At 38.5% G+C, this 26927-nt stretch overlaps 1 protein-coding gene across 5 annotated transcripts in view; it reads right to left on the bottom strand.

Moving 5' to 3' along the window:
• MYO5A (myosin VA) overlaps positions 1 to 26927 on the bottom strand; it is a 187007-nt gene that overhangs the window by 113741 nt on the left and 46339 nt on the right. For all 5 annotated transcript variants that reach the window (XR_010022885.1, XM_063088963.1, XM_063088966.1 and 2 more), the window contains exons 2-4: positions 9859 to 9969; positions 6216 to 6387; positions 4167 to 4311 (exon numbers count right to left, since the gene is read on the bottom strand). Coding sequence is in view for 4 of the 5 variants with exons in the window: in XM_063088963.1 (XP_062945033.1) it covers positions 4167 to 4311; positions 6216 to 6387; positions 9859 to 9969 (428 nt within the window). In the remaining variant the exon portion in view is untranslated. The remainder of the gene's footprint in view (positions 1 to 4166; positions 4312 to 6215; positions 6388 to 9858; positions 9970 to 26927) is intronic.

Below are 26927 nucleotides of genomic sequence, written 5' to 3'. Positions count from 1 at the left end.
GATTAGCTCATATAATAAAGAATTCTTTTTTTTTTTTGGCCTTTTTCGTGACTGGCACTCAGCCAGTGAGTGCACCGGCCATTCCTATATAGGATCCGAACCCGCAGCAGGAGCGTCGCCGCGCTCCCAGCGCCGCACTCTCCCGAGTGCGCCACGGGCTCGGCCCATATAATAAAGAATTCTGAAGAGAAATCATCTACTATGAACTGGGATGTCTGAAAGTAAAACTTGAATGGGATCATGAAGGATAAATATAGATTAGGAAGCTAAAGGAGCATGGAGATGGGTATTCTAGGCTGAATAAGAGGTGCAGAAATAAAACTATGCAATGTTAATTTGAGGGAACAGACCTGTTAGAATAGAGCCAGATAGTTGAAAGTAAGAAAAGAAGAAGGGCTTTGAAGTCTCAGAGCTGGCTTCAAATGTCAGCTCCCAGACACCATTTATTAGCATTATGGCCTGAACAAGTTACTTCTTTCATTTTTTTTTTTTTTTTTTTATCCTATAAAGCAGGGGTGATGGTGTCTGCTCCCAGAGATGTAATGAGAATTAGAGGTAACAAGCCTGACACCATGTTTGGCTCATAGTAGGCATCTAAACATGGTAGCTATTAATTAGTATATGTTAATCCACTTTTAGATACAATATATAAAATTTTCCTTATTTGGCAACATGCATTAATTCAAGCTTATCTGCATAAATAGGATACTTGGCACCACATGGCAGCTGAGTCACAGTTGATAACAGGAGAGATTTTATAATCTGTAACATCCAGCTTCTACTTGGCTAACACACCTTAGGAGAGTGGAGCATTCAGAGACCACGTAACCAAATGAAAGAAAGGGCCACCCCAAGAAAAGGCCTGGCAATAAATAAAGTCAGGAATATTAAAACCAGATGAGGCTAAAGTGGACGAAAAGAAAATGTAGACATGATGATGACTATGATGACAGAAACAGCTCATAACTGAATATTACTTAGTATTTTCCAAAGTGCTTTTGTATTTATCACCTGATATAACCTTCACCTCTAAAGTAAGAAGGACAGACATTATCTTTTCCTCTTTGGGGGAAACAATAACACAATAAGGTTAGAAGCTTGTCCAAGGTTGATGACTACTGTGGTAGAGCAGAGCTGGGTTGCTACAGCCCACGTCTCCTGATTTCTAGGGAAAGTGTATACTATGCTCCTCTGCTTTACTACATAGCTTCTTACCATGGTCTGCACTCCACAAGGAATAAAAAAAAAGCTTATGCATTAGTCTCCACCAAACAGAAAGATAACAAGTGCATGCCACAGAATGCTGTAAATGCACAACTAGACCATAGTGAAATTGTTCCATTTTACAGGTAATAAACTGAGATCCAGGGAGACTTAAGCTTAAATAGTTATTGGTAGAGGTTAAACTAGTACAGATCTTTTTCACTATATCACGATTACTTGCATATAACTAACTTATTTCAACAAAACCCATAAGTGAAGCTCAGTCAATAAAATTGGTTTACTGTACCATTCACAACGGAGAGAAAACAGCAAATTAAAGCAATCAATACAACCTAGTTTTAAGAAACAAAATTCAAAAATCTGATGTTTTAAGTAAAATAATATTGTGACTTAGCTGATAGAGAACAATCAGTTCCAGCATGAGAAAAGACTAGCAAAATTGTAAAACAAGAATATGAGAAGAAAAATAGACACAGCACTTCACTGAGTTTTTCTCCTCTATAAGTCAACAGGACTATTCAAGTTAAGAAGCTATTCTATTAAGCTGTTTTATAAAGTCATTGTTCTCTGGGAGGAGCATGTTTAGAAAAGAGCCACGAGCCAAGGATTGCAGTTATTCCTACCATCACTGGACATATATCTGCCTGGGAAGAATCACTAGTGTCGGTTTTGCTTTGAGGATAGATATCTAAAATGCCATTTCTACCTTAAAGACCTAAAATGGAACTCCATCCTTTGCTCCCTTCCCCCATCCCCCACACATACACGACCTGCTCTTCCAGCAATCTTCTCCATCTCAGTAAATGGAAGATTTTGAGTATAGATTTACTCATATAAATGGTAAATATAATACCATAACTGATTAAAGTGTATTTTTAAATTGCCTAAAAAAGAAAACTGAGCAAAGGAAAAAAACATACAAACCTTCAGTTAACAAATCACACTAAGTGACTGAGTCACAGGTGATAATACTGGGGGTGGGGGGATGATAGGAAAGCAAAGTAAATCTCAGGATAAAATATAAATGTAACACCATTCATGGATTACCAGTAACAAAAATGGTAAGAGCCAATCTTTCATATTTAAGAACGGTATTTTCAAAGAAGTCATATAATTCCTGAGCAGTATGAAATTTTTCAGAGATTATTTTTAGTGTCTAACTCCATATGATTCCTACTGAGTGGTGCCAAAGTTGTACAGCAATGCTCCAATACTATACAAATCAAATATCGATAGACTTTGCCAACTTAAAGGAAAAAATTATAATGATAAATGAAATTTTCTCAATTTCAAGCTTAAAAAGTAACTTTTCTTAAACTTTAGACACTCGTTACTATTTTAAAGCGGAATCTGGCATAATATGGCATGTTATATAGTGGCAAACTATGCTTAGTCATTTTATATTTAATATGTTAATATTTCAAAGTGTTAGACTAATTGAATTTGAAAACTGGTCTTCCTAGTTATGTAACCTTGGAAAAGTTACACAACTTCTCTGTGCTTCAGTTTTCTCATTTGTAAAATGAAGATTGATAATAATGCTAAACTCAGAAGGGTACTGTGAGAATAAAATTAATGAATAGAAAGCAATTAAATAATGCCTTGCACAGAGAGAGCACATGATAACGGTTAGCTGCTATTAGAAATATTATTAATATTATTTTATTATTAAAAGGATATAATGACTTGTATGGGCTTTGAAATAGTTCAATAACTGTCCACTGGTCCAGTCATGTACAAACACTCTCCCTGGCTGGAGAGGATAAAATAAAAACTTCTGAAGTATTAGTTTTCTCTCCACTTCATAAATTGCTTGAGGGTTTCCCATATCATATTTATAATACGCCAAGTTCTGCCTTGTAGGCAGTAGACATGATATATAATATTAAATAAATATAATAAATATTATAAGTTAAATATATAATATTTTTGTATTCATTCATAGTTTTACATTATATTATATTATACGAGAGTACTTCAAAAAGTTCATGGAAAAATTGAATTAAAAGATAATACAAATCTTTCCATGAACTTTTTGAAGACCCCTTGTATTTTATTGCAGTCATCCCTCAGTATCTGTGGGGGATTGTTTCTAGGACCTCCCACAGACACCAAAAATCCACAGATGCTCAAGTCTCTAAAATGGCATAGAATTTGTGTATAATGTATGCATATCCACCATATACTTTAAATCATCTCTATATTACTTATAATATCTAATACAATGTAAATACTATGTAAATAGTTGTTATACTATGTTGGTTAGGGAAAAAATGACAAGAAAATAGTCTGTATATGTTCAGTACAGACACAATTTTTTTTTTCCCGAATATTTTTGATTTTGGTTGGTTGAATCCCTGAATGTGGATCCCATGAATACAGATGGCTGACTATATTATATTATATTATTATTATTGTCTTGAAAGTACCTTCGCCCCATTCTCCAACCTCAAAATGTTAAAGTTTCATGGTCAATATCAGAGACGTTTTGCAGATGCTGTTCAGGATCACTGATGCCCTCTCATATAATACTAATATTAAAGTTCACACTTTCTTTTAGATTTAACTTTCTAGCATAAAGACAGATTTTTTCTAGCACTTAGGACTTTCAGTTTTGATCTGTCACTCATTGGCTAGTGACATTAGGCAAGTCACTTAATACTACTAAACCTTGATCCTCTCACTAGTAAAACATAACATTTGTCCTTGCCTAGTCACAGGATTATGATGAGATTATAAAGGCAGTTTTTAAAAATTATATGCCCTTTTATAAACAAGAGATTATTTTAATATTTAATAATAATCCAGGCCATCTCAGACAAATTGGTTGGCGCTGCTTATTTCGTAATGACTTACAAGTTGTCATTCATTCTCTTTAAAATATCTGTAACTTAGCAAAGAAGAAATCATCACATGAAATAACAAAGACAGCTTTCACCAACCTGGCCATTTGCTTGTAAGCTTCTTCAGCTACTGCAAAGATATGTGGATCCATGTCGCCCATGTTCTGACCACTGTATGCATTAATAATATCTTCTCCATAAATAGGCAGCTGTTCATAAGGATTTATAGCTACTAGGACTATACCTGGGAGAGGGGGACAAAAATGAAAAATAAAAGTCAATAATATCCTAATGGGCAGATCAAATTTGGTAGAGACTCACAGTTAACACGAAACCTCCTTTCAATTTTAGTTAATACTAAAGCAATAAATTGTTCAAGGATCAAAAGATATTATAGCTTTTGCTTCTGAACCCATTATAAGTAGTTCTAACTAAAACACCATTTAAAAACTGGACAAGGTTGGTTAATATAATGTGGAAATGTTATTAGAACTTTAAATATTTTCATAATATTTAATCCAAAAATTAATGGTCACACCCTCATGACACATGCAACCACCCCAATGATGACCACTGAGCTGCAGCAAGAAGGGCCCCAGGTTCCCGAGCTGGGGTGGTGAGGGGGGAGGGCTTTTGCCCCACCCCCCCTGACATCTGCAACCAGCCCAGCAATGACCAAGCCACCACTGGAAGCCCCCTGGTCTCCCCTGTGGGAATGAGGGGGTGCCACAGGCCTCAATCCTGCCCCTCCTCCTTCCTCCATCCTATTTCCTTGCCCTCTCTCCCTTCCTCTCAACTGCTCTACAACCACATCATAGATTGTAAAAAAAAATAATAATTAAAAAAAAAGAAAAAGAAAACAAACAGACAAATAAACAAGTAAGGGAAAAAAACGTATATATCATAAGTTAGATACTAGTATGGAAAAAGGAGAAAAATAAAGCAAGGGAAGAAGACAGTAAGGAGGGGAAGGAGGATAGTTATGATTAAGATAGAGTAGAATGGGAAGGTTTCAGTGAAAAGTCACATGTGTGCAAGAAAAAAATAAATTGAACAAAAACAAAAATTGAGAAAAATAAATATTCAGTTAATAGGGAAGAAGAAGAGTTAATACCAAGGATATAAAAGATGAAAATTCTTTTAAGAAGAAAAGGTGTTTCCTCATGTCCAAAATGGAAGAGTAATGAAGAAATGATGAGCACTGAGTTGGGAACACTAAGCAAATGATCTTAGATGGAAATAAACGGAAATCCACATCTGATCTTCAGAGGAGAGAATGATCAGTGAAAGAAAGATAAGAAGTCAGTGGAGAGAAAAAGAGCCAGAGAACAGGAATAAAATAAAGGATAAGAACAAAATAAAGAGAGAGAAAGACAAAAGAAGGAAAGATGGAAAGGGAGCAAAGGAACACAAACATACACCCGTGTGTATGCTTCATTTCTAAGAGAGATAGAAAGCATCATAAGCTGGGTTGCTGGCAGCTAATACTACAATGAACAGGGGCCCAGGCAGGCAGCAGCAAGCAAGAAGAGCTACCACAAGTCAAGTCAATCCTGCATTTCTAAGTAACTGAGAAAAAGACAACACTAAACTTCTTGAACCTCCTCCAAAGCTAAGTCCGTGGACATCTATTCTTTTTCTTTTTTTTTTTAAAGATGACCGGTAAGGGGATCTTAACCCTTGACTTGGTGTTGTCAGCACCATGCTCACCCAGTGAGCGAACTGGCCATCCGTATATGGGATCCGAACCCGGGGCCTTGGTGTTATTAGCACCGCACTCTCCCGAGTGAGCCACGGGCCGGCCCCGACATCTATTCTTCATGAAGTAGTTTTTGTAAGAGATGAAAATAACTGGTGAATTTGACATTGAATCTGACATATGACTTCTGTGGGGGAAGAAAAAATAACAAAAGATAGGCCAGTCCTTTTCATCTTGAGCAAAATTATATAAGTTCACAAATGAGTTTATTCAGCGTGACATGCAACTTGGCTAATGAATACAGGTAAATCTTTTTGATAACTCTGAAGTGATTTTGTCTTTAAAAAAAAATCCAACCACAGCCTGCTTTCCCCATGCACAATATTATCATGGCTATGTCCATTTGAGAAAAGAGTTCACAGTCCACTCAGACAGCAAGGCATACTTACCACAATATGTATAAATAAGTTTGGAATCAATAAAGCGTACTCTGAGATTATGGAGCACAGCAGGCTCATGAAGATAGCTGAGGGCTGTGAGGTCATTTTCACCAACAAGTATGTCAGGGTTTCGTAAATGAGGCAGCTCCTTGGTGTCTGGATCTAGACGGTATTCCAAATCCTGAAAATGCACAAGACATAGCATCTGGATAAATTATGGCAATGAAGGCGAAACAGGCCCATGCACTTCGCTTATTTCATATTCTTGATTTGCATCTCAGCTATTAAATGCATTCTTCTCTTGGCACCTTCCAATATCACAGAAACTGGTGGAAATGCAAACAATAAAGAGAAACTTCTTTTTCATTAGGCACATTAACTTGTATTAACAATTTTTGCTAATATAGCTTGAGAAGTCATAGCCTACACCTTTTTTACCCAGTTACTGAACCAAAAGTTTTTAATTTATAAGTGAGTAACATCACTCTTCCCCAAAAGTGATAACCTTAATTTAATCATAAGGAAAGAGCATGATGGGACATTCTACAAAACCTTGACCAACACTTAAAAAGTACCATGGTTATAAAAGGCAAAGAAAGACTGAGGAACTGTCACAAGTTGGAAGAGACTAAGGAGGCAGGACAATTAAAATGCAGAGTGGGACCCAGTATTGAAACAAACAAAAAAAAGTATTAGAAAAACTGGTGAAATCTAAACAAAGTCTGTAGTTTAGTTATAGCAATGTTAATGTCCTAGTTTTGATTACTGTATATTGGCCATGTAAGGTGTTAAAATTAGGGGAAGCTGGGTGAAGGGTATATGGGAACTCTGTTGTCTTTGTAACTTCTGTAAATCTAAAACTATTTAAAAAACTAAGCACAGCTATTTGTCAAATGTCTATCTTGGAGCCATCTACTTTTTAAACTATTTGCAAAAATCCACTGTGGTCAAGTAGAATAAACACTTACTGATGGATTTTGGACGTGGCTGGCACCATTGTGCACACAATAAGCACCAGCCGCTGGCCTCGTCTTCCACTCTAGCACCCAGCCCTTCCCCCTTCCCTTTACGAGAAGACTCCTGACTTAGAAACAACTTTCCGGCTTCCGCATTGGTGCAGTTCTCCACCTAATGGTCCCTCCCCCAACTACATTTCATGCCCAAAAGCTAATATAAACTCTCGCAAACCCATTGTTGGGGCTGTCCTTCATTTTAAGGACAGTCCGGCAGATTTCTTTCTTCAATAAAGCTTGAATAGTACCCGGCATCTCGGCTCACTTCCTTTCACTTACCCTAGAGTAAAAAATTCTGTGTTCAAATCCCACTTCAAATCCCCAAAGCCACTTTCTGGCTATGTGACCTCAAGCTTTTACTACTTAATGTCTCTAAGCCTTGGCTTCCTTATTTGGAAAGTAGTGATAATATCGTTAACATGAGAAAATACTGCCCCAAGTGCCTAACATTGTACCTAATGCAGAGCAGATGACTAATAAATGTTGAATAAGTTCATTCCTCAGTTTGGCATTCAAGCCCCTCCCAATCTGGCCTACTTCTTCCCTGCCTTATTCCCAGCTAGTCTCTTCGTCTAAGTTTTGCTCTCCTGAAATCTGTCCTCCATACTGCTGCCAGTGAGTTCTCTCTAAAACACAAACCTGGCACCATTCCTGTTTAAAAACACTACAAGCACTCCCATAAGCATACCAGTTGAAGTCCAAGAGTTTAGCATGAAGGCCCTCTGTGATCTGGTTTCCACCCCCATCTTCTTGCCAATACTGTATTCTCATTTCCCATCCCAACAACACAGAACTTGTGTGGTTCCCAAAACACACACTATTTTGTATGCCTCCTTGCCTTTGAACATCTTTCCCAGATCCCTAAAATGCACTCCCCCTCGTCTACTCATTTTTTAGACAGTGCCTCCCTGACCCCTCACCTTCAATAAGCTGCTGACTACTCATTCCTCTCTTCTACTTTTGTTTCTAACTTATATTTTAATTATAACATGTGCTGCACTATTTGTATGTCCATCTTTCTTATCTGACAGTGACATCAAAGATCATACCTTTAGCCACCTCTTAACATAGTACATACGAGGTACCTTAACATCTATTTGTTGAATTAAAATACACACCTTTCTAAATCTCCACTCCAGTAAATGTGATATTCACTATCTCCATAACACATTCCAATCCTCACAGGGTCTACCCTTTTCTCTTTATGAATTCAAATTCTATCTAGCTTTGAGGACTCCGTCAAAATTCTTCTTCCTCCAAAAAAAAAAAAAAGGGGCCGGCCCGTGGCTCACTCGGGAGAGTGCGGTGCTGATAACACCAAGGCCACAGGTTCGGATCCCATATAGGGATGGCCGGTTAGCTCACTGGCTGAGCGTGGTGCTGACAACATCAATTCAAGGGTTAAGATCCCCTTACCGGTCATCTTTAAAAAAAAAAAAAAAAAATTCTTCTTCCTCCTTGAAGCCTTCCCTGTCAAAGCAGCCTATAATATTTCCCTGTATTAGGATCCTAAAGTCCTTATTGTCCTCGTAGTATAGCAGAGTGGTTATGAGTACTCACCATGAAGGCAAATTTCCTAGCTTCAAATCACAGCTTGATTCCTTAATACCTATGAAACCCTGAGCAAGTCATTTAAACTCTCTGAGCCTCAGTTTTCTCATCTGTAAAATGAGAAAAATAACGCCCTATCTCATAGCATTGTTGTGAGGATTAAATGAGTTATATAACATGCAAAGCATCCAGAACCATGCCTGGCACATAGAAAGTACTCAATACATGTTAACTGTTAGGATAGTGTTACTTATTCGGTAGTTTATCACATATTTATCTTTTGACATCTTTAGAATCATGCTATTGAACTACTCTTTATCTCCTGTATTTTATTTAAATTTTCATGTATTTATATCTAGTTTCCCTGGCTAGAGTACAAATTCTTTGTTGTTGTTGTTATTTGGCCAGTATGGGGATCCAAACCCTTGACCTTGGTGGCATAACACCATGTTCTAAACAACTGAGCTAACCGGCCAGACCTAGACTACAGATTCTTTATAGGAAATTAATGTCACAAAAGTTTTTAAGAAAAGAGTATAACATTCTCTGTCAAATGTAGAGGGGAGATTAAAAAGGGTAGAACTAAGACAAGTTCTTTCATACAGTGAATGCAGACAGAAAAGTATAGACATACAATTGGTTTTAAGCTTTTCTGGTCACTAGCAAAGTGCTTCATATATAACAGCTTCTTAGTAAATATTTATAAATGATTGGTGGTAGCAAATATCAAATCTTAATTAGGCTGGTGCCTTAGATGATGTTTTCTTAGTTAATATGAAATAATTTTAATGCTAGCCTAAACAAAATCCAGATATTTGGGGAAGGATTAAATGTAAATTTAAACCTGATAATCATAATAAATTCATAGAACAAAATAATGGATTTTTAAAGTGTCTGTTATTTTCACTAACATGTCACTGACAACTATTAGGATAGAAAACTGAGTTTACCATTTTTATCAATTTAGTGAGTAAAAATAGGAGATTAGTTTAAAATTCCAATAGGGCTTAAATAAGTCACAATAAACTTACACTTTTGAACTTACTTTACTTTAGGCCAATGACAAGATATAAAAGGGAAATTCTTACCTCTCCCTCTTCGAGGTGAAGCAGGAGAACTTTATCTCCTGGCTTATAATCTTTGAGCAGCTCTGCTGACTTCCAAACCTCCTCAGGATCAGGTATCCAAACCCTGGCAAACTAGAAGACAAAAAGAAAAAAAATTAAACTAGCATATCAATTACTTTACAATGATACATAAAACATATCATGACTTTATTTATAATTAAACAATTTACAAAAAAAGAGACCTTGGCCAATATAAAATTTACTTTTTAAATTAGTAAACAAAAAGTGTTTTTGCCCCAGTAGTACTTACCATTCCCAAAAAGTGTGTTCTGAAAAAATAGCTATAATTAAAGCTTGACTTTGCTTTATATAGTAAATACCATCTGAAAATGTAATTTTAGGTAATAATATATGTATAAAACCTATTTTTGAAGCTCCGGTGGGGTAGGTCTGCGAGTTTAGGCAGCAAAGCTATTTTTTTCATGGCAGGGTTTACAATCTGAATTTTTGACTGTGGTTTTCATCCTGTGCTCTGTACAGCCTCTTATTTCTCAGATACACCTCAGGAGCCACTATGGAGGGGAGAAGAGGAGTAAGCTTGTGGCTTGGAGCCACAGCTATTTTACATACTGGGTGTCTGGAGTTTTCTTTGAAGAAAGAGTTCTGTTTTGCTAATAAAAAAGTTGAAAAAGGTTTTGGTAAGGGGCAACAATAATCAACCACAATGTATATCGACAAAATAAAAGTTAAAAAAAAATAATAAAAATTTTTTTTAAAAGTTGAAAAAAAATTGTTATTTAGTATTTCGCCTTCATTATTCTATCAAGATGAGTGGAAAACAGTAAAAATGGTACGTTTGGCCAGTAATAAGCTTGGCTCTCGTGAGTTCAATACCATGAAAAGAGGCATGGTAATCATCAGGGGTTTGTTCCTAAAGCGGCAACTCTTTAGCCCAACTAGATGTTCTCTGGATTTAATCCAGATGATTACATGGTCCATTTTGAAGAAAAAGAACAAAATATACTAACATTAACGAATCCTTCAAAACACCTCATTGAAGAAGTGTTTTATGACTGGCATCTCCAGGAAGGAATTTTCCTTGAAAACGTGCACATGAAACCTTTAATGCCCGTTATCACGAACAGACCACATATGAAAACAGGACATGCTAGAGTCAGTTGGCAAAGGGAAGACAATCATGGCTGACATGGGGCAGACTGAACCTGGTCTCTGGCCTGTATCTGTACACTTATTTCATGTAAATTTCCTTCTAGATTTCATTTTTTATAATGACCAGGGTGCTAATCCACTTGGAGCTTCAAGCTTTAGGAACATTTGGATTTGACTATGTTACATATGGGGCTACTTCCTGCTGAACTGTGATAATGCAACAGATATTCTAAGTACTGGGCACAAAGATGTTCTAAAAGCTTGTAATATGGCCATTTCCAAGTGAAAGAGAAATTTATATGATCTAGTGATGGCCTTAAAGATGGGAGAAGGAGAGTGAAAAGAAAGTGTGAAGGAAAGTAGAGGAAGATCTGAGATTCTAGAGAATTTAAATTAAATATCTCCTGAAAGAAAAACATGTCAGAATGCTACTGTCCTAGATATTACCTTAACCTCTTTACTAATGAAGATTTTTAAGCTTCCTATTGGGAAGCTGCTGTATTATAGTGTAGTAATCTCTAACTACTGAATTTCAGGTCTGGTAAAATTAAAAAAAAAAAAAAAAGTTTGGGGACTGCCATAAAGCTACCAACTTTTAGTTTTGCCAAGTAAGATTACAAAACCAGTAAGTGTTAACAGTACTTAGAGATAAATAGTGGGAGGCTAAGGCCTTTACACTTATCAGAGGCATGATATTTAAATACAAATCTACAATCAAATATCACCATCATTTTATAAAACAAAGGACATTTTAACACTACAACATGGGAAAAATAATCATTACAGTAACATCCAAATCACTTACGATGGTCTTACAAGCGCCTTCAAGGTCTGTCTTTTCCTACCCCTTCCTATCTCTGAGCTGGAGTCACACAGGCCTTATTTTAGTTCTTCAGGAACACAGGTTTGTTCATGTCTCCAGAGCCTTTGCCTTTGCTATTCCCTCTGCCTGCAATGTAGTTCTCTCAGATCTTCTCATGCCTGCCTCCTTCTCACTATTTAGATTTTAGCTCAGATGTAAATTTCTTCAGAGAGGCCTTCCCACATCTTTCTAGCTATAATCACTCCCAACTACCATTACTGTTCTCTATTTTATTCAGAGCTCTTGTTACTATCTGAAATTATGTACTGTTATGTTATTATTCGTCTACTTATTTGTTATCTCTCTTTCCCTATGAGAACATATGCTCTGTGTCTGTGCTCTTCAACATTATATCCAGTGTTACAACAGTACCTGACACACAGCTGGTGCTTAGTAACTATTTGTTGAGAGAAGCTCAGAATAAAAGACATCTTCTTAAATTGAATATAAATAGTATGGTGAAAAACTCACCCAATTGCTTTATTTTATTCTTACTGTTAGACCCATATAAACTTTTGCTCTGTATATAAGCACAGTGTGGTACTGTTATTGTTTTATCCATAGGAAGTGATTCCTAATGTCACACATCAAATATATTACTGAAATTTATTTTATAACTTTTTCCCCAGATACACAGTCTATAAACAGAGTAATATCTATTCGTATGACTAAAATCTTACTCATTCAATAAATACGTCCATGTACCAACTGCTCTCAGTCTGAGGCTCACTTTACAAAGCCAACATTTTTATAATTTTCTCTGGAAGGATTTACTGGTTCTAGAAAAGATATATAAGTATATTAGGTTCAGAGTCATTAAATGACCTACTGCCTTGACTGATGAAAACACGAAAAAGCAAAATGTGTCCAAGTGAGTTTGCAGAAGCATGACTGCACCTAAACATGAGAAGACTTTAAAACTAAATCTAGAAAGCCTTTGTCAGTGGGTAAGCTCTAGCTCAGATTTCCAAAAGCATTTTGCAACAAGTAGGTACCTTGCCAAAGGTTAAATTTCCAAGAGCTAGATGTTAACAACCCTTCCAGATAAGCAGAGGGAGGCTAAGGCCCTTGCATTCACCAGAGGTAAGATATTTAAACACCAGACAACACCCAATAACCAACTTCCCCTTTATGTTAGCTCTATCTCTTGGGAAAGTATCCAAAAAGAAATAGGTCAGAAACCAGTCTATTATTACCACTGCCTTTTTGTGGTTCTTTCCCATCTTAACCCTTAAAGAGTTCAGTGACTGCAGAAACAACTATACCAGAATTGGGTCAATTTAGGGGCATATACCTTAGGTGCTGAAACAGAGGGAAATCTCAACCTAACATGCCCCTTCCTATTGCCTCTGTCACCTCAGACCCTACCTCCCACTCTTCCCCCATGCCCCAAAGCAAATATACATGGCAGCCCTGAAGAACAGCACTAAAATTGTCCATCAAGTATGAAGACTGGGGGAAGGAAGGAAAGAAGACAAAGGCCCTAGATCTGGTGAGAAAACTAGAAATGGGACACAACAGTAAGAGTCAGGCAGGAATTACTAACAGGGTGGACCTTTGCCCACTAAGTCTGCTGAGGGGCTTCCTGGTGAAACAACAGCAATTAGGAAAAGATAACCCTGGCCAAAGTGAATCAAACTGGACACAGCCCCCAGCAAGGTGAGGGAAGGACCTCTGTCATGGACCTCAGCTCTGTCATGGTTAGCTAACTAAGAGTCAGGATTTCTTGCAATGCTCTCATTCCCTCTTTTCTACTCACACTACTCTAGCTGTAGTTTTCCGTTACCTTGTGAGAGTCCCTCAAATATCTCACTTACACATCCTTACTTTTAAGACCTTACTTTTATTTATTTATGGATCTATCACCTCCCACTATGTACCACTATAGACTATATACTTCTTTAAAGCCATCCTTAAATTCCCTCTAAGGTTGGCCAAGTTCCTTGCCACCATTTGGTGGGCAGCACATAACAGTTGATTTTAAGACCAAGGTAGGGCAAGGGAAAGAAAAGATATGACAATTGAGATGAAAGGTAGCAAAGACAAACTCTATAGGCTTGGCTCATGATTTTCCCCAGAGCCACACCAGGGCTTAAGGTCACAAAGTGTGGTTGAAATGGGGCATTAGTCAGAGACTTAGAGAAGAGAGATTAAGACTCCTAGGGTCCTAGGCAGGAGCCGAGGGCAGCCCCCCACTGCCTGGAAGCAGGTAAGGAGCCAAGGGCAGTACTCCCCGCCTGGAAGCAAGCAAGGGGCATGCCGAAAACACCACTTCCATGTGGTGGCCCACCACAGCTACCACCACAGCCATGACTGCCCCAGTAGCAGCTCACTGCCACAGTAGTAGCCACAGCCACCATGCAGGCAGCCTGCCACTCAACTACAGTGACACAAGGAGAGTCATCAGCGAAGACCAGAAAAAGAAGAGGGCATCTCCCTCCTCAAAGCTCACTTCAGAGTAAAAGCAGCAGCAACTGCTCCACCACATGACCAGACATCAATGTAGAGATAGTAAAAATATGAAAATCCAAGAAAATATGACACCACCAAAAGAACACAGTAATTCTCAAATACCAGAGCCTACCGAAAAGGAAACCCTTGAAATGACTGAAAAGGAATTCTGATCAACAATCTTAAGGAAACTCACTGAGATACAAGAAGACTCAGTTAGGCAACATAATGAAGTAAGAAAAAAAATCTGGGATATGAAGGAGGAAATTTATAAAGAGATTAATTCCTTAAAAAAGAATGTAGCAGAACTCACAGAACTGAAAGATTCACTCAATGAAACAAAAAATGCAACTGAGAGCTTAAGCAGCAGGCTAGGATGAGCAGAAGAAAGAGCTTCTCATTTTGAAGATGGTCTTTTCAAAATAACCCAGATGGACAAAAAAAAAAAGGAAAAAAATAATTTTAAAAAATGAAGAAACTCTAAAAGAGCTAGCAGACAACCTTAAGTGCAAACATCTGAGTCATGGGTGTTCCAGAAGGGGAGGAGAAGGGAAAGGCATGAAAAACCTAGCCAATGAAATAATAACAGAAAACTTCCTAGGTATAGGGAGAGACACAGACCTTCAGACCCTGGAGGCTCAAAGATCCCCAGACAGATTCAACCCAAAAAGATCTTCTCCATGATACATCATAGTCAAACTGGCAAAGAGAGAATCTTAAAAGAAGCAAGAGAAAAGTGTCAAGTCATCTGTAAGGGAGCCCCTATCAGATTAACACCAGACTCCTCAACAGAAACTGTACAGGCCAGAAGAAAATGGGATGTACTTTCTTTTAGTATTTTAGTATTTAAAATTCTAAAAGAAAAAACTGCCAGCCAAGAATACTATACCCAGAAAGGCTGTCCCTCAGAAATGACAGAGAAATATTTTCCAGACAAACAAAAACTATGGGAGTTCACCACCAGACTGCAAGAAATCCTCAAGGGAGTCCTGCATCTGGAATCTGAAAAAGAGTAATCATACCCCAAATACACTAGAAAGAACAAAACCCACTGACAGAACAAAAATGCAAATGAGAAAGAGAAAGAAACTAAATCTTACCACCACAAAAAGCCAAAATGACAATGAAACAAAAGCAAACGAACTCTATGTCTCTTTGGAAGACGACAGGGTAACAATTCATTTTTCTAAAACAAGTAAGTAAAAGGAAAAAGTCAAAAATTTATCCTGTCTTTCATATATGACTTGTTCTTCAGGGTAACCATAAATAGCTAAGGAGGAAACATTTCTGTCTATTGAAATATCCCAGCTAGTAAATAAAGAGGGAATGAAATAATTAGAATACGGTATTTTGCAAAGCCCTCTTGAAATAATGGATCTAGTAATGATCATCTAGGAGTAAATGATCATCAATGTCTGCTAATGTCACAGAGAGACAATCAGACATAATGGGCCTCCTACAGTAAGAACATATACCTCTGAAGCTGAAGTAATTCCCTCTTTCTAAAAGGACGGATGCCACTTAAGATAGCCCCTCCATTGTGTGAAAGTTAGGCAGGAAAATGTGGGAGGGGCTGGGAGGAGCCATGCTAACTACAAAATTAGCTTATGTACTGTTGGCTTGCTTGCATTGGCTAATAACTCCTAGCGCGGTAATCGGGTGACCAAATTGCCATGCTTGCAGCTTTAAAAACTGAAAGTAAAAACGGCTCATGGCTGCACCTTGAATTGGCTGGTGCGGTCCCAGCTGCTGGAAATAAAAATCTTTTTCTCTTTTTCTATATCGGTCTCCAAGGGTGTTTTTTCTCCCGATGCCTATAACAAAGCTAAATCTAACCTGAGTGGGACTAAGCCTCAGGATCCAGCAACCAATCATCAGGAAATGCAAGGACAGTGGAACATGTTAAATGACACTACTAGATGGAGCCAGCAAATAAAAAGACTGGGAAACTTTATGGGGTAAAGGGAAAAAAATTAGATGAAGGAGGAACCTATAGATTAAAAGAAATTTAACAGACAGCTGACATAGCAACCAATGCAACAAGCAGAACTTATTTGGATCCTGATATAAACAAATCAATTGTAAGAAAGAAAAAGGAAGGGGGAGAGAATTGGAGAAATTTAAACATGTTTAATGTTTGATTATATTAAGGAATTATAACTTATTCTTAAAATGTGATTATTTACTGCAGTTATACCTTTTATAAAGAGTTCTTATCTTTTAGAAACACATACTGAAATATATATAGATGAATGCTATGATACTGGGATTTACTCAAAATAATCCAGGGGGAAAGAAGAAAGTGGCGGGGGGGAGTTTACAAATAAGATAAGATTGGCCATGAGTTGCTGATTGCTGTAGTCAGATTTATTGAATATGTATTAAATTTTTCATAGTAAAAAGGTTTTAAAAAGTAAAGTAAAAATAAAAGCAAGGGACAAAATAAAATAAAAATGTTTTAAGAAAATAAAACAATAAAAAGATCATATACCAAAAATAAAATAGTAAAAAGGAAACAATATACTCACAAATGTATAGTCACTTGTGTTTCAGTAAAAAACTGTCAAAAGAAACAATATACTAACACCAAGGTCACGAGCTCAGATCCCCCTAAATGCCAAAAAAAAAAAAAAAAAAGACATGAAGTAATAGACAAAGAAAGAGTAAACAATGATTTAGGAACTAATAGGAGAAGTAAAAGCAAGGGTTTGGGATTTGAGGTGCTGTGATTAAAGAAAGAAAAAAAAAACTAGGAGATGAAGAAATGAGAAAAAACTTAAAATAGATAAAATTAAAATGTAAACATATATCAAAGATTTGTGACAATTCAAAAGAACCACTTGATTAGAAATGAGAGTAAGGACAAAATGGAGATGGGCTAAATTTTGTAATAGTTAAATTCTGAGAAAATAATGCTAGTATGGATTTAAATTGCAAGGAAAATAAAAGCCATCTGTCCTTCCACAATATAATTCAGTGAGGCCTGCCTGGCAGTGATGAGGCAATTCTGACAGTGTAGTGGAAGAGCACTGGAAAAAAGGATTCTGGGGACATGCTTGCACTAGTACAAGCCAGAGAGGGACACCAAACAGGGCCAGCTCACCCAGCAAGGCCTTTACTCCTTCTCAGGGGTTCCACCCATCCTTGCATGCTTAATGAGGCACCAGTCATCTTTCTTTTTGTATCCTACACAATGCAGATGACTCACTGGAAGCTTTACTAACTTGCACTTTGTCGTTCAAGGAACTCTGAGGTGTGGCCACCAAAAGCAGTTGTTTCTGATGCCTCAGACACTTGGGGAGGAAGACTGACAGCAATAACAAAGTGAATTGACCAGCCCTGGAAACCCAGAGAATCAGCCCCAAGTGATTCTCTCTTCTCCTCCAAACTCCCACATACATTATTAGCTTCATATAGTACATATACACGTCTTTCCCAGCTTCCCTATTAAATCACAAGCAGCTTGGTGACTTGGAATCTGCCTTGGTTGGCTTTTGATATCCCACTGTAAAAGCTTGCAAAAGAGAATGCTTTATGTGACAATTCAAACAAGCCTATTATAAAAAGTAAGTGTCCCCATGGGTTGCAAACTGAAGCAGGAGAGAAATCCTAAGTTGTCATGACCTCCCTCTCTTCTGACACCTGACATTAACATCAATACTCTATGGTTACTAAGTAATTCACATAACCCTTATGGCATGTTTTTGGTGTAAAAAGTCCAGGAACTACTTCTCTGAAAGCATATAATGGGCTTTCCAGAGTAAACGAAACAAAAAATATTAAAGAAATTAGGAAATCTAGAAAATTGGAACTCTTAGTAATTGTATACTTTATTTTTTAATTTCTTATATGTCATACATGCAAGAGACTATATATGTGTGTATATAGATATACACACAACAAATATTTGTTAAAAATATAACAAATTAAAAAATTTAAGTATTTGTTAATTAACTCCCACATACCTTTTAGATTTGGAAATAGAACATTATTAATACTATTAAAACCCCTCAAAGGAATATATTCTTAAACATTTCATTTTCCCCCCATTTTCACTCACCACTACTATTCTTGTCATGCCAAACTATGGGTTTGCTGTACCCTGAACAAGGTGTGCTGTCTCATACTTCCGCACATTTGCTTTAGCTATTTCTTCCATCTGGAACATAATCCCATCCCTTTCTAGCCAGTTGATTCCCATTTATCCTTCCTATCTGTGTTTAAGTGCCACCTCTTCTAGGAAGCCTTTCCTGACTTCTTCTCATCATTTGGCACTTCATTCTCTTTTTATTTTATTTTATTATACTGTATTGTATTTATTTATTTATTTTTAATTGAATCATAATTGATTACACATATTTTGGGGATTCAGTGTCAACATATGTTGATCAAATCAATATTACTAGTATGTATATTGCTACAAATTGTACTTATTCTTTATGCCCCTTGTCCAATCTCTCCCTATCCCCTTCTCCCTCCCCTCACCACCACTGATAACCCTAGATTTCTTCTCTCCCTCTGAAATAGTAATATTTATTCTGTTGATCTGTTGCTTAGATGATCTGTCCAATGCTGAAAGGTGTGTTCAGGTCCCCCAATATTATCATAGAGCAGATGCACCTCTGTCACTCTGAAATGGACCTGTGGAGAGACACATCCTATTCTTTTCTTTGGTCTCGTCTGGTGACTCTCCTTGTGTTAATGCACTCCAGTGGCTGGTAGAACATCTGCGTGGTGGTTGTGACATCTAGCCACTTTTGTGGCAGCCTTGGTTACTGTGGTAGCTGTGGTGGGCCACCCACATGGAGGTGATGTTTTTGGCATGCTCCTTGGTGCTGGTGGTGTGCCTGGTTATGAGGACGGTCCAGTCCCTGGCTCCATACCCTGGGCCCCAGGTGGGGCCCTGAGGCGCTGGTGGTGTGCCTGGTTGTGAGCGGGAGGAGGGGGTCCAGTCCCTGGCTCCATACCCCAGGCAGGGCCCTGAGGCACTAGCAGCATGCCTGGATGTGGGAGTAGGGTCCAGTCCCTGGCTCCAAGCCTCAGGTCCCCAGGTGGGCCCTGAGGCGCTGGCAGTGTGCCTGGGCCAGAACTAATGTTTTGTTCTTTGCTTACTTCTAAAATGGGGGAACTTCCTGTGGGAAGCAGTACTTGAGCTGCATTGTTGAGCTAAATTGCTGCTTTGCTGCTGTTTCCCTAGGGAAGACTTTTTGTGCAGCTCAGGGTTTAATGGTTGACCTTATAGGTACTTCCAGCTCTCCAGAGACTGGGTGCACCTGGGTTGTATAAAATCTCTGATCTGGGCCTGAGTTTTTTCATCAAACTACACCCCATGCAATTCTGCATTCCTGACCAGTCTCCTTTGAGTGGTCCTACACTGATAGGAGGACGGATAGGCTGTCTTTGCTGTGTCCTAGTGTTCTCCTGGTGGGCCCATCTCCCCCACTGCCCATGCTCCAAACACTTCCCATGAGATGGGCCCTGCACCGGTCCCTTGTGGTGACTCACCAGCCTCTAAATGGCTCCTCTTTTTCAGCTGTTCTGGCTCCTCACTCCTGCATGGTTCCACAGGAACCCTATTAGTGGTCTTGCTGGCCTGGGGGCCACCAAGGCCCTCTTCTCCCCTGCCACCTCCAAGCAACTCTATCCGAAGGGCATGGCTGCAGCCTCTGCCAGCTCCTGGTCCATGCACTTATCCGCTCCAGCCTTAAAGTGGCTGTGGCCCAAAATGCTCCAAGCAGTTTTTTCTTTCTTTCATTGTGGCTTCTCCCCCTTCATGAACTCTATAGGTCTCTCCTCCTCTTTCCTTGAGGTCCAGCGGCCCCAGCTTGGCTGTTGTTACATTTTTATAGTTGTAAATTGATTGATTTGTGGGAGTGATGTTGAGGACCGTCTATTCTGCCATCTTGACCAGAACTCCTCAGCACTTCATTTTTAATGTTTCCATTACCTCACACAATCTTCTGCTAGAATCCTTATCCCACTAAGTGATGACTTGGGTGCCTATCTCCAGAGACGTAAGCTGCTTGAGAAGAAGGCTGGATCTTTTTCATTCTGTCTCTTTAGCACTTAACACAGGGCCTATAATAATTTCTCAATAAACTTTTCTTATATAAATGTTCTTGGCTTCAGACATTATACTCCATGAATGTAGACTAAATGAATTACTGGTCTTGCCAAATCCTCCCAAAATTTTCTGAAAGGCTCTGTAATATCCAGAAATAGAGAAAGATGCATGAAGCATTCAACCATTGAGTTATGCAGGAAATGCTGATGTGACAGAAGGCAGAAGATGCAGGCATGTAGGGAGCAGAAAATGAATTAAACATCCTTTTCTCTCCATCCACACAAACCCAGACCTCTAACCCTTTATAATGTGTGTGTTCAGAGTGGAAGCTATGCCTCACCTCCACAACAGAGATTCAGTCCCCACCCCCACTCTGCCACAGATTCCTCACTCAGAAGACAAACAAATTTTGCTACCACCACCTCCACCAGCAATCTCCTTGAGCAGCAAAGAGGGAAATAAATGGCAAGAAAGGAAAGCCAGAGGGTCTACATTAAAGTGAGGGGTCACACCAAAATGGGGGTGGGGGGTGTTGAACACAAGGCACAATCTGGACTGTGAAGGAACAGACATGTCCTGTGCCCTGCCTCAACTTTACAGAAATGCTGCTGATAACAACCAACTCTGCTTGACAGGACTTATCAAAGGTTTGTAAGTAATAACAGGTAACATCTATTGAGCACTTTCTGTGTACCAGCAGAGACCCAGGTATTTTACATGTATAATCGAATTCAAATATCACAATAATCTCATGACTAGCTCATGTGAACAGATATTGAGGCTTAGACCTTAAAATGTGATAGAGATGGGGTTCAAATGTCTTCTCTAAAAGCCATACATTCCGGGCCGGCCCGTGGCTCACTCGGGAGAGTGTGGTGCTGATAACCCCAAGGCCACGGGTTCGGATCCCATATAGGGATGGCCGGTTGCTCACTGGCTGAGCGTGGTGCTGACAACACCAAGTTAAGGGTTAAAATCCCCTTACCGGTCATCTTTTAAAGAAAAAAATAAATAAATAAATAAATAAAATAAAAAAATAAATAAATAAATAAAAGCCATACATTCCTTCCTAGCCACCACTTTCCCCTTGTTAAAATAGTAGATTTCGTTATGAAGAAACTCCCCTCACTCACCCCAAAATTGTTCCTCTTGATATCCTAATGGAAACAGCTATTAAGCTGGTCCATGTCATCAGGCGAAACTTAAGAATGTCTCACCCAAGACAATGTGTCAAAGCCACAGCAATCAGCCTGGCATCCATCCTGGAGTATTCAAAAGAGCTCTGACTGCAGGAGGCTCTGCCAAAAGCAAAGTTAGGGAAAAACAGCAAAACACAATCTGAGGATGCGAAGGACTAAAATTTTAATAAACGAATAATTCCAGGTTCATCAACTTTTATAGATGAACAAAATAAAAGAACTGATTTAAAATTTTTAACTTTTTGGAAACTCTTGAAGTTACCTCACATGCACTGTGAAATGTGCATGGTTTAAAAGTAAATGAGGTTCAAGTCAGCTTCTAGCAGATATTAAAATTATTTAAAATTTATGAAGAAAACAAGAACTTGCAAATTAATGGGTATGTTTTATCACCACTAAGTAGCAAAAATTAAATAACTTTATTTCTCTAGAATTGTATGTGAGATAGCAGAGCTTTGGAATGAATATTTTTGGGCACTACAGTTCTTTAGTATTCCTGTAAAGATTATTTTTGGAACTAGGTCTCACTTTACTAGAACAGTGTTAATATGCACATCAAGAGAAATTACTATTTCCGTCTACAATTAGCTAGTGGTATTTCAGAATAAATTAAAAAATTATAAATAAGTAAATAATCAAAGGTAAAACAGGGGCCGACCCTGTGGCGCACTTGGGAGAGTGCGGTGCTGGGAGCGCGGCAATGCTCCCGCCGCAGGTTCGGATCCTATATAAGGATGGCCGGTGTGCTCACTGGCTGAGAGCGGTGCGGCCGGTCACAAAAAGACAAAAAAAAAAAAAAAAAAAAAAAAAAGGTAAAACAGAATTGCCAACAAAGAAAGGAACCATACTGATCATTTTCATCACAAGGCTTTGATTAGGATGAAGAAAAGTCCTAACTTTCCTTTCCTTTACTTAATTCTTGCAGTAGTTTATAATTGTTAGAGAAGTCCCTCATTCAAAAAAAAGGTCTGAAAGAGATTAAATAACTTGTCCCAAAGCCACTCAGCTAATAAATGACAGAGGCAGGATTCAAACCCAGGATGATTTCTGACTTCAAAATGCTTAGAATATATAAGGAAGAGTAAGACAAACACAAACCAATCAAACCACTTTCTTCCGATTGTGACCACAGTTGCCCAATTAAGTAAAACAACTCACACTTTCCTACCATTTGCAACACTTACTCGCAGTTCAGAGAAGAGTATAAAAAGAGGGTCATCTGAAATACATACAGACCGCTGTGTATAGATGTCTTCCTTCCACATAAAGAGTATCTACCACCCCGATAAATGATTCAGTGCTGAAAGAAGTCATGGGTAATTTTTTTTTTTTTTTTAATAAAATGTCTCAACATGATAAATTGTAAGGAATCATGAAATTAAACATCAAAGAACACATACAGTATATGAGACAACATAGATAAGGTGCCCAAAACAGTGCCTGGTAAATAATAGGCAGGTATTAATATGTAGTTCTCTTTCATTTATAACACCTAGTTCCCTTTGTGTTGCTCCCAGCTTTGGGGACAGACACTTCTAGGCTGAGATCACAGTCTGTTGCTAACCTGGGGCACCTTACAGGTCTTTTGTGATCTGGCCCCTGCCAGTTTCTCCAGTCTCATCTCTCACCAAACCTGGCCTTGTACTCAACCCTCTAACAAAGTCACACAGCAGCTGGTTCCTCCATATCTAACTCTTTTATTCACACTGTCTTTCTCTATTCCTTTCCCCTTTCTCTATCCTCATCACCAATGTAATGCCTATGTGTCCACTAAGGGCCAATCATTCAGCAGCATTTGACCACTGATCTTGCAACCTATCTGAAACACTCTGCCTGGCTTCTGAGACACCCCATTCTCATGGTTCCTTCTTACCTCTCAAATCACTCCTTTTAGTTTCCCAAGCCAGCTCTGCCTTCTCTATCCAACCTGTAAATATTAGAATTGCCCAGACCTCTAAACTAAGTCTCTCTTCTCTTCTAATGTGGTATTAAGAATTCAGGCTTTAAGACCAGATTTTCTGGGTTTTGCTTCTTACTAGCTCTGTGGCTTTCCTATACAATGAGAGTAGTCATAATACCTATCATACAGAATTACTAGAACACATAGAAGGCAGTCAATAAGTGTTAACTATTTTCATTAACATTATGATGATTAGATGGAACTATTACTTTTATATTTACACTGTATCCCATTCACTCTCATTTATTTAAATAACAATTTTTTCCCAAATCTCTAGCCCAGACCTTTCCATTGAACTCCAGACCCCTGAACCCATATTACTGCCTAAGATATCTGCTTTTTTTTTTTGGCAGCTGGCTGGTACAGGAATCCGAACTCTTGACCTAGGTGTTATCAGCACCATGCTCTAACCAAGTGAGCTAATCGGCCAGCCCTAAGATGTCTATTTAGACGTCTCATAAGCATCTTAAACTTAACAAGTCCAAAACAAAAATCTTCTCCCACCTCTGTTTAAATCTGTCCTTCCTGCAGCATCTCCATCTCAGTAACAGACAAATACTTCTAGCCGGCTAGTTAGTTGCTTTGGGAAAACACTAATTCTTAGTACTACCCTCTCCTTTACCCCTATATCAAATCCATCACTAAGTCCTACCCACAATATATAGCTAGATTTGGTTCCCCTCTCTCCATCTCCACAGCCACAACGCAAGTCTTAGCCATTACCCACCCTGATGCTGCAAATAGCTCTCTATTGAGTTTCCCTCCCCGCTTCTCTATTCAGTAGCCAGAGTAATCTTTCGAAATGGAAAAATTTGATGATTTCTTACCCTTGCTTAAAATCCTTTAATAATTTCGGGTAAAACTTTACATAACCTCTAGAGCTTTGCATTTTTTGGCACCTGCCTTCAGAGAGTTTTGAAGAAGCAGCCTCATCTCACGACACTCCCCACCACCCCAGTGCTTAATCCCTCTCTCCACCCCACCAAGGGCCATCTGCACTGGTTTTCCTTTAACTGCTTAAACAATCCATGCTACCTCAAGCCTCAAGACTTTTGTGCTTTCTCTTGGCCTAGAACCCCTAGTTCACTCATTTTCTGATTGATTCCTGCTTATCTTTCACACTTTACATCTCAAGCTTGAATATTTGTTACTCGGAAAGACCTTCCCTGACCTCTCCATTTAAATCAAGCCCCCCATTATGTTTTCTCACATAATGCTGTACTTTCCCTTCACTGTAAAAACCATGAAGACAGGAACCATGTCTGTTTTGCTCAAAACTGATGCCCAGGGCTCAACATAGTGTCTGATCTATAAAAAGTACACAATAATTATCTATTATGAATGTTCTATTTCATTAAATCTAAGACACTGTCAATGATAAGATGCATTCCTAATGTGCATATGAGAAATGAGTAAATACAGGAAACCATTATGGCACACATTGTTCTTAGCTTCACCTCTGACTCTATTTTACGTCTCCAAAATTTTCTTCTCTTTTCTTCTACTCTTTAAACTTTTGTTTAAAAGTAACTCATAGCCTTTCTTAAATAAGGCAGAATTAAAAAAATAAAACAACCCATTTGTATTAGTCCATTTCCGTTGCCTATAACAAAATACATGGAACTGGATAATTTATAAGAAAACAAAATTTATTGCTTACAGTTTCAGAGGCTAGGAAGTCCAAAGTCTAGGGAATACAACTGGTGAAGGCCTTGGTGGTAGTGACAGTGACCCAGGGGTCTCACATGGCAGAAAATGGCAGAGCAGAGAGAGACTAACCTCTTCATTTACTCTCTTTTTAAAGTCTTCCAAACCACGCCCGTGACCACCATTTTTAATCCATTCACTGCGGCATGGTCCTACAATCTCATCATCTCTTCAAGGCCTCACCTTTCAGTTACCATAATAGGATTTCTCACCCTCAAAAGGTACAATGGGAATTAAGCTTCAGTGAGGCTGGGGGTGAGGTATGGGGGCATCCAATCTACAGCACCATTTTTAAAACTCAGTTTAAGTGTTATCACCTCCAGAAAGCCTTCCTTAACCACCAAGTTAAGGTATGGGCTCCTGCTTAGAGCTTCCAAAACATCTGGTTTTTATCGCTATCTAAGAACTTGACATATTTTATCATTATTATCTTTTCACAGGCCTTTCTCTCTGATGAAACTGTAATCTCCTTGAGGACAAGACCTGTGGTTTATCCATTGGCATCACTCCATACCTGAACCGGTGCTTAGCAGAGTAGATGCTCATGAGCTTTCTGTTGAGTATATGAATGAATGAGACTTTAGAAGCCACAGAACTTCCATGGATTTGAAGTGTGAAGAAGTGCAATCATAAAAACAAAAGCCAGTCATGGAAGAAGACACAGAAGGGAATTTAAAATAATTTAATTAGCTATCAACTACAAGCATGAGTGAAAAACAGTAAGTCAAGTTTAAAACTACAAGGCTAGCTTGCTCAAATGAAACAGTATTTCACAATAAGAGATTGATTTGAAGGTGATGAACAGAACATGCGTAAACATAATGTGTCTCCAGGTTAGTAAAACTTATTCATATTTATATCTTATATGTTGCCTATCCCTCTGCCCATAGCTTGGGTAGTCTTTTGATCCCCATAAAAAACCATTTGAACAAAATCCACAATTCCTACTCTGTAGCATTAATATTTTAAAAGTATATACAAGTTAGGACAGTAATATGTGGCTGCAGTGTTCATTTGATATGTTGAAAGCACAACTAGATGCATGCTAAGTACCAAGGAGGCAGGTGCCCCCAGAGTCACTCTAAAGGAAGAGGAGTCCACAGAAGTGGTATTAGACCCAAGCCAGCTGCTGGCCATGTGCACACCTTGATCATGGTGAGACAATTACCAGAGAACCAAGAAACGGAAATAATTAGATATTGAGGTTACGAAATTCTTTTTTTTTTTTTAAAAGATGACCGGTAAGGGGATCTTAACCCTTAATTTGGTGTTGTCAGCACCACACTCACCCAGTGAGCTAACTGGCCATCCCTATATGGGATCCGAACCTGTGGCCTTGGTGTTATCAGCACCACAATCTCCTGAGTGAGCCATGGGCCGGCCTGAGGTTATGAAATTCTGATTCAGAAATTCCCAAACTCCTAGTGAGACCAAGTGTACACTCTGCTTTCTTCAACTAGGACAGCCCTAAGGGGTTAAATGGTATGACTGATTGATAGAGAGGATCATCCAAATTGAGTGGCTGGTGGTTCTCAGTAGGACTGAGAGGAACTGACAGGACAGTAGGGATCATAACAAAAATATCAAAATTGATTGTCAGACTGTTTTAGGTTGTAAAAATGTCATAGTTCATAATCTAAAGGGCATTTGGCCTGAGCAAGAATTACTTCAATTGTA

The sequence above is a fragment of the Cynocephalus volans genome, chromosome 3 (genome assembly GCF_027409185.1).
Source record: "Cynocephalus volans isolate mCynVol1 chromosome 3, mCynVol1.pri, whole genome shotgun sequence".
In the NCBI taxonomy this organism is placed as follows: domain Eukaryota; kingdom Metazoa; phylum Chordata; class Mammalia; order Dermoptera; family Cynocephalidae; genus Cynocephalus; species Cynocephalus volans.
Note: the sequence above shows the minus strand (reverse complement) of the source record. Positions and strands in the feature narration are given on the sequence as shown.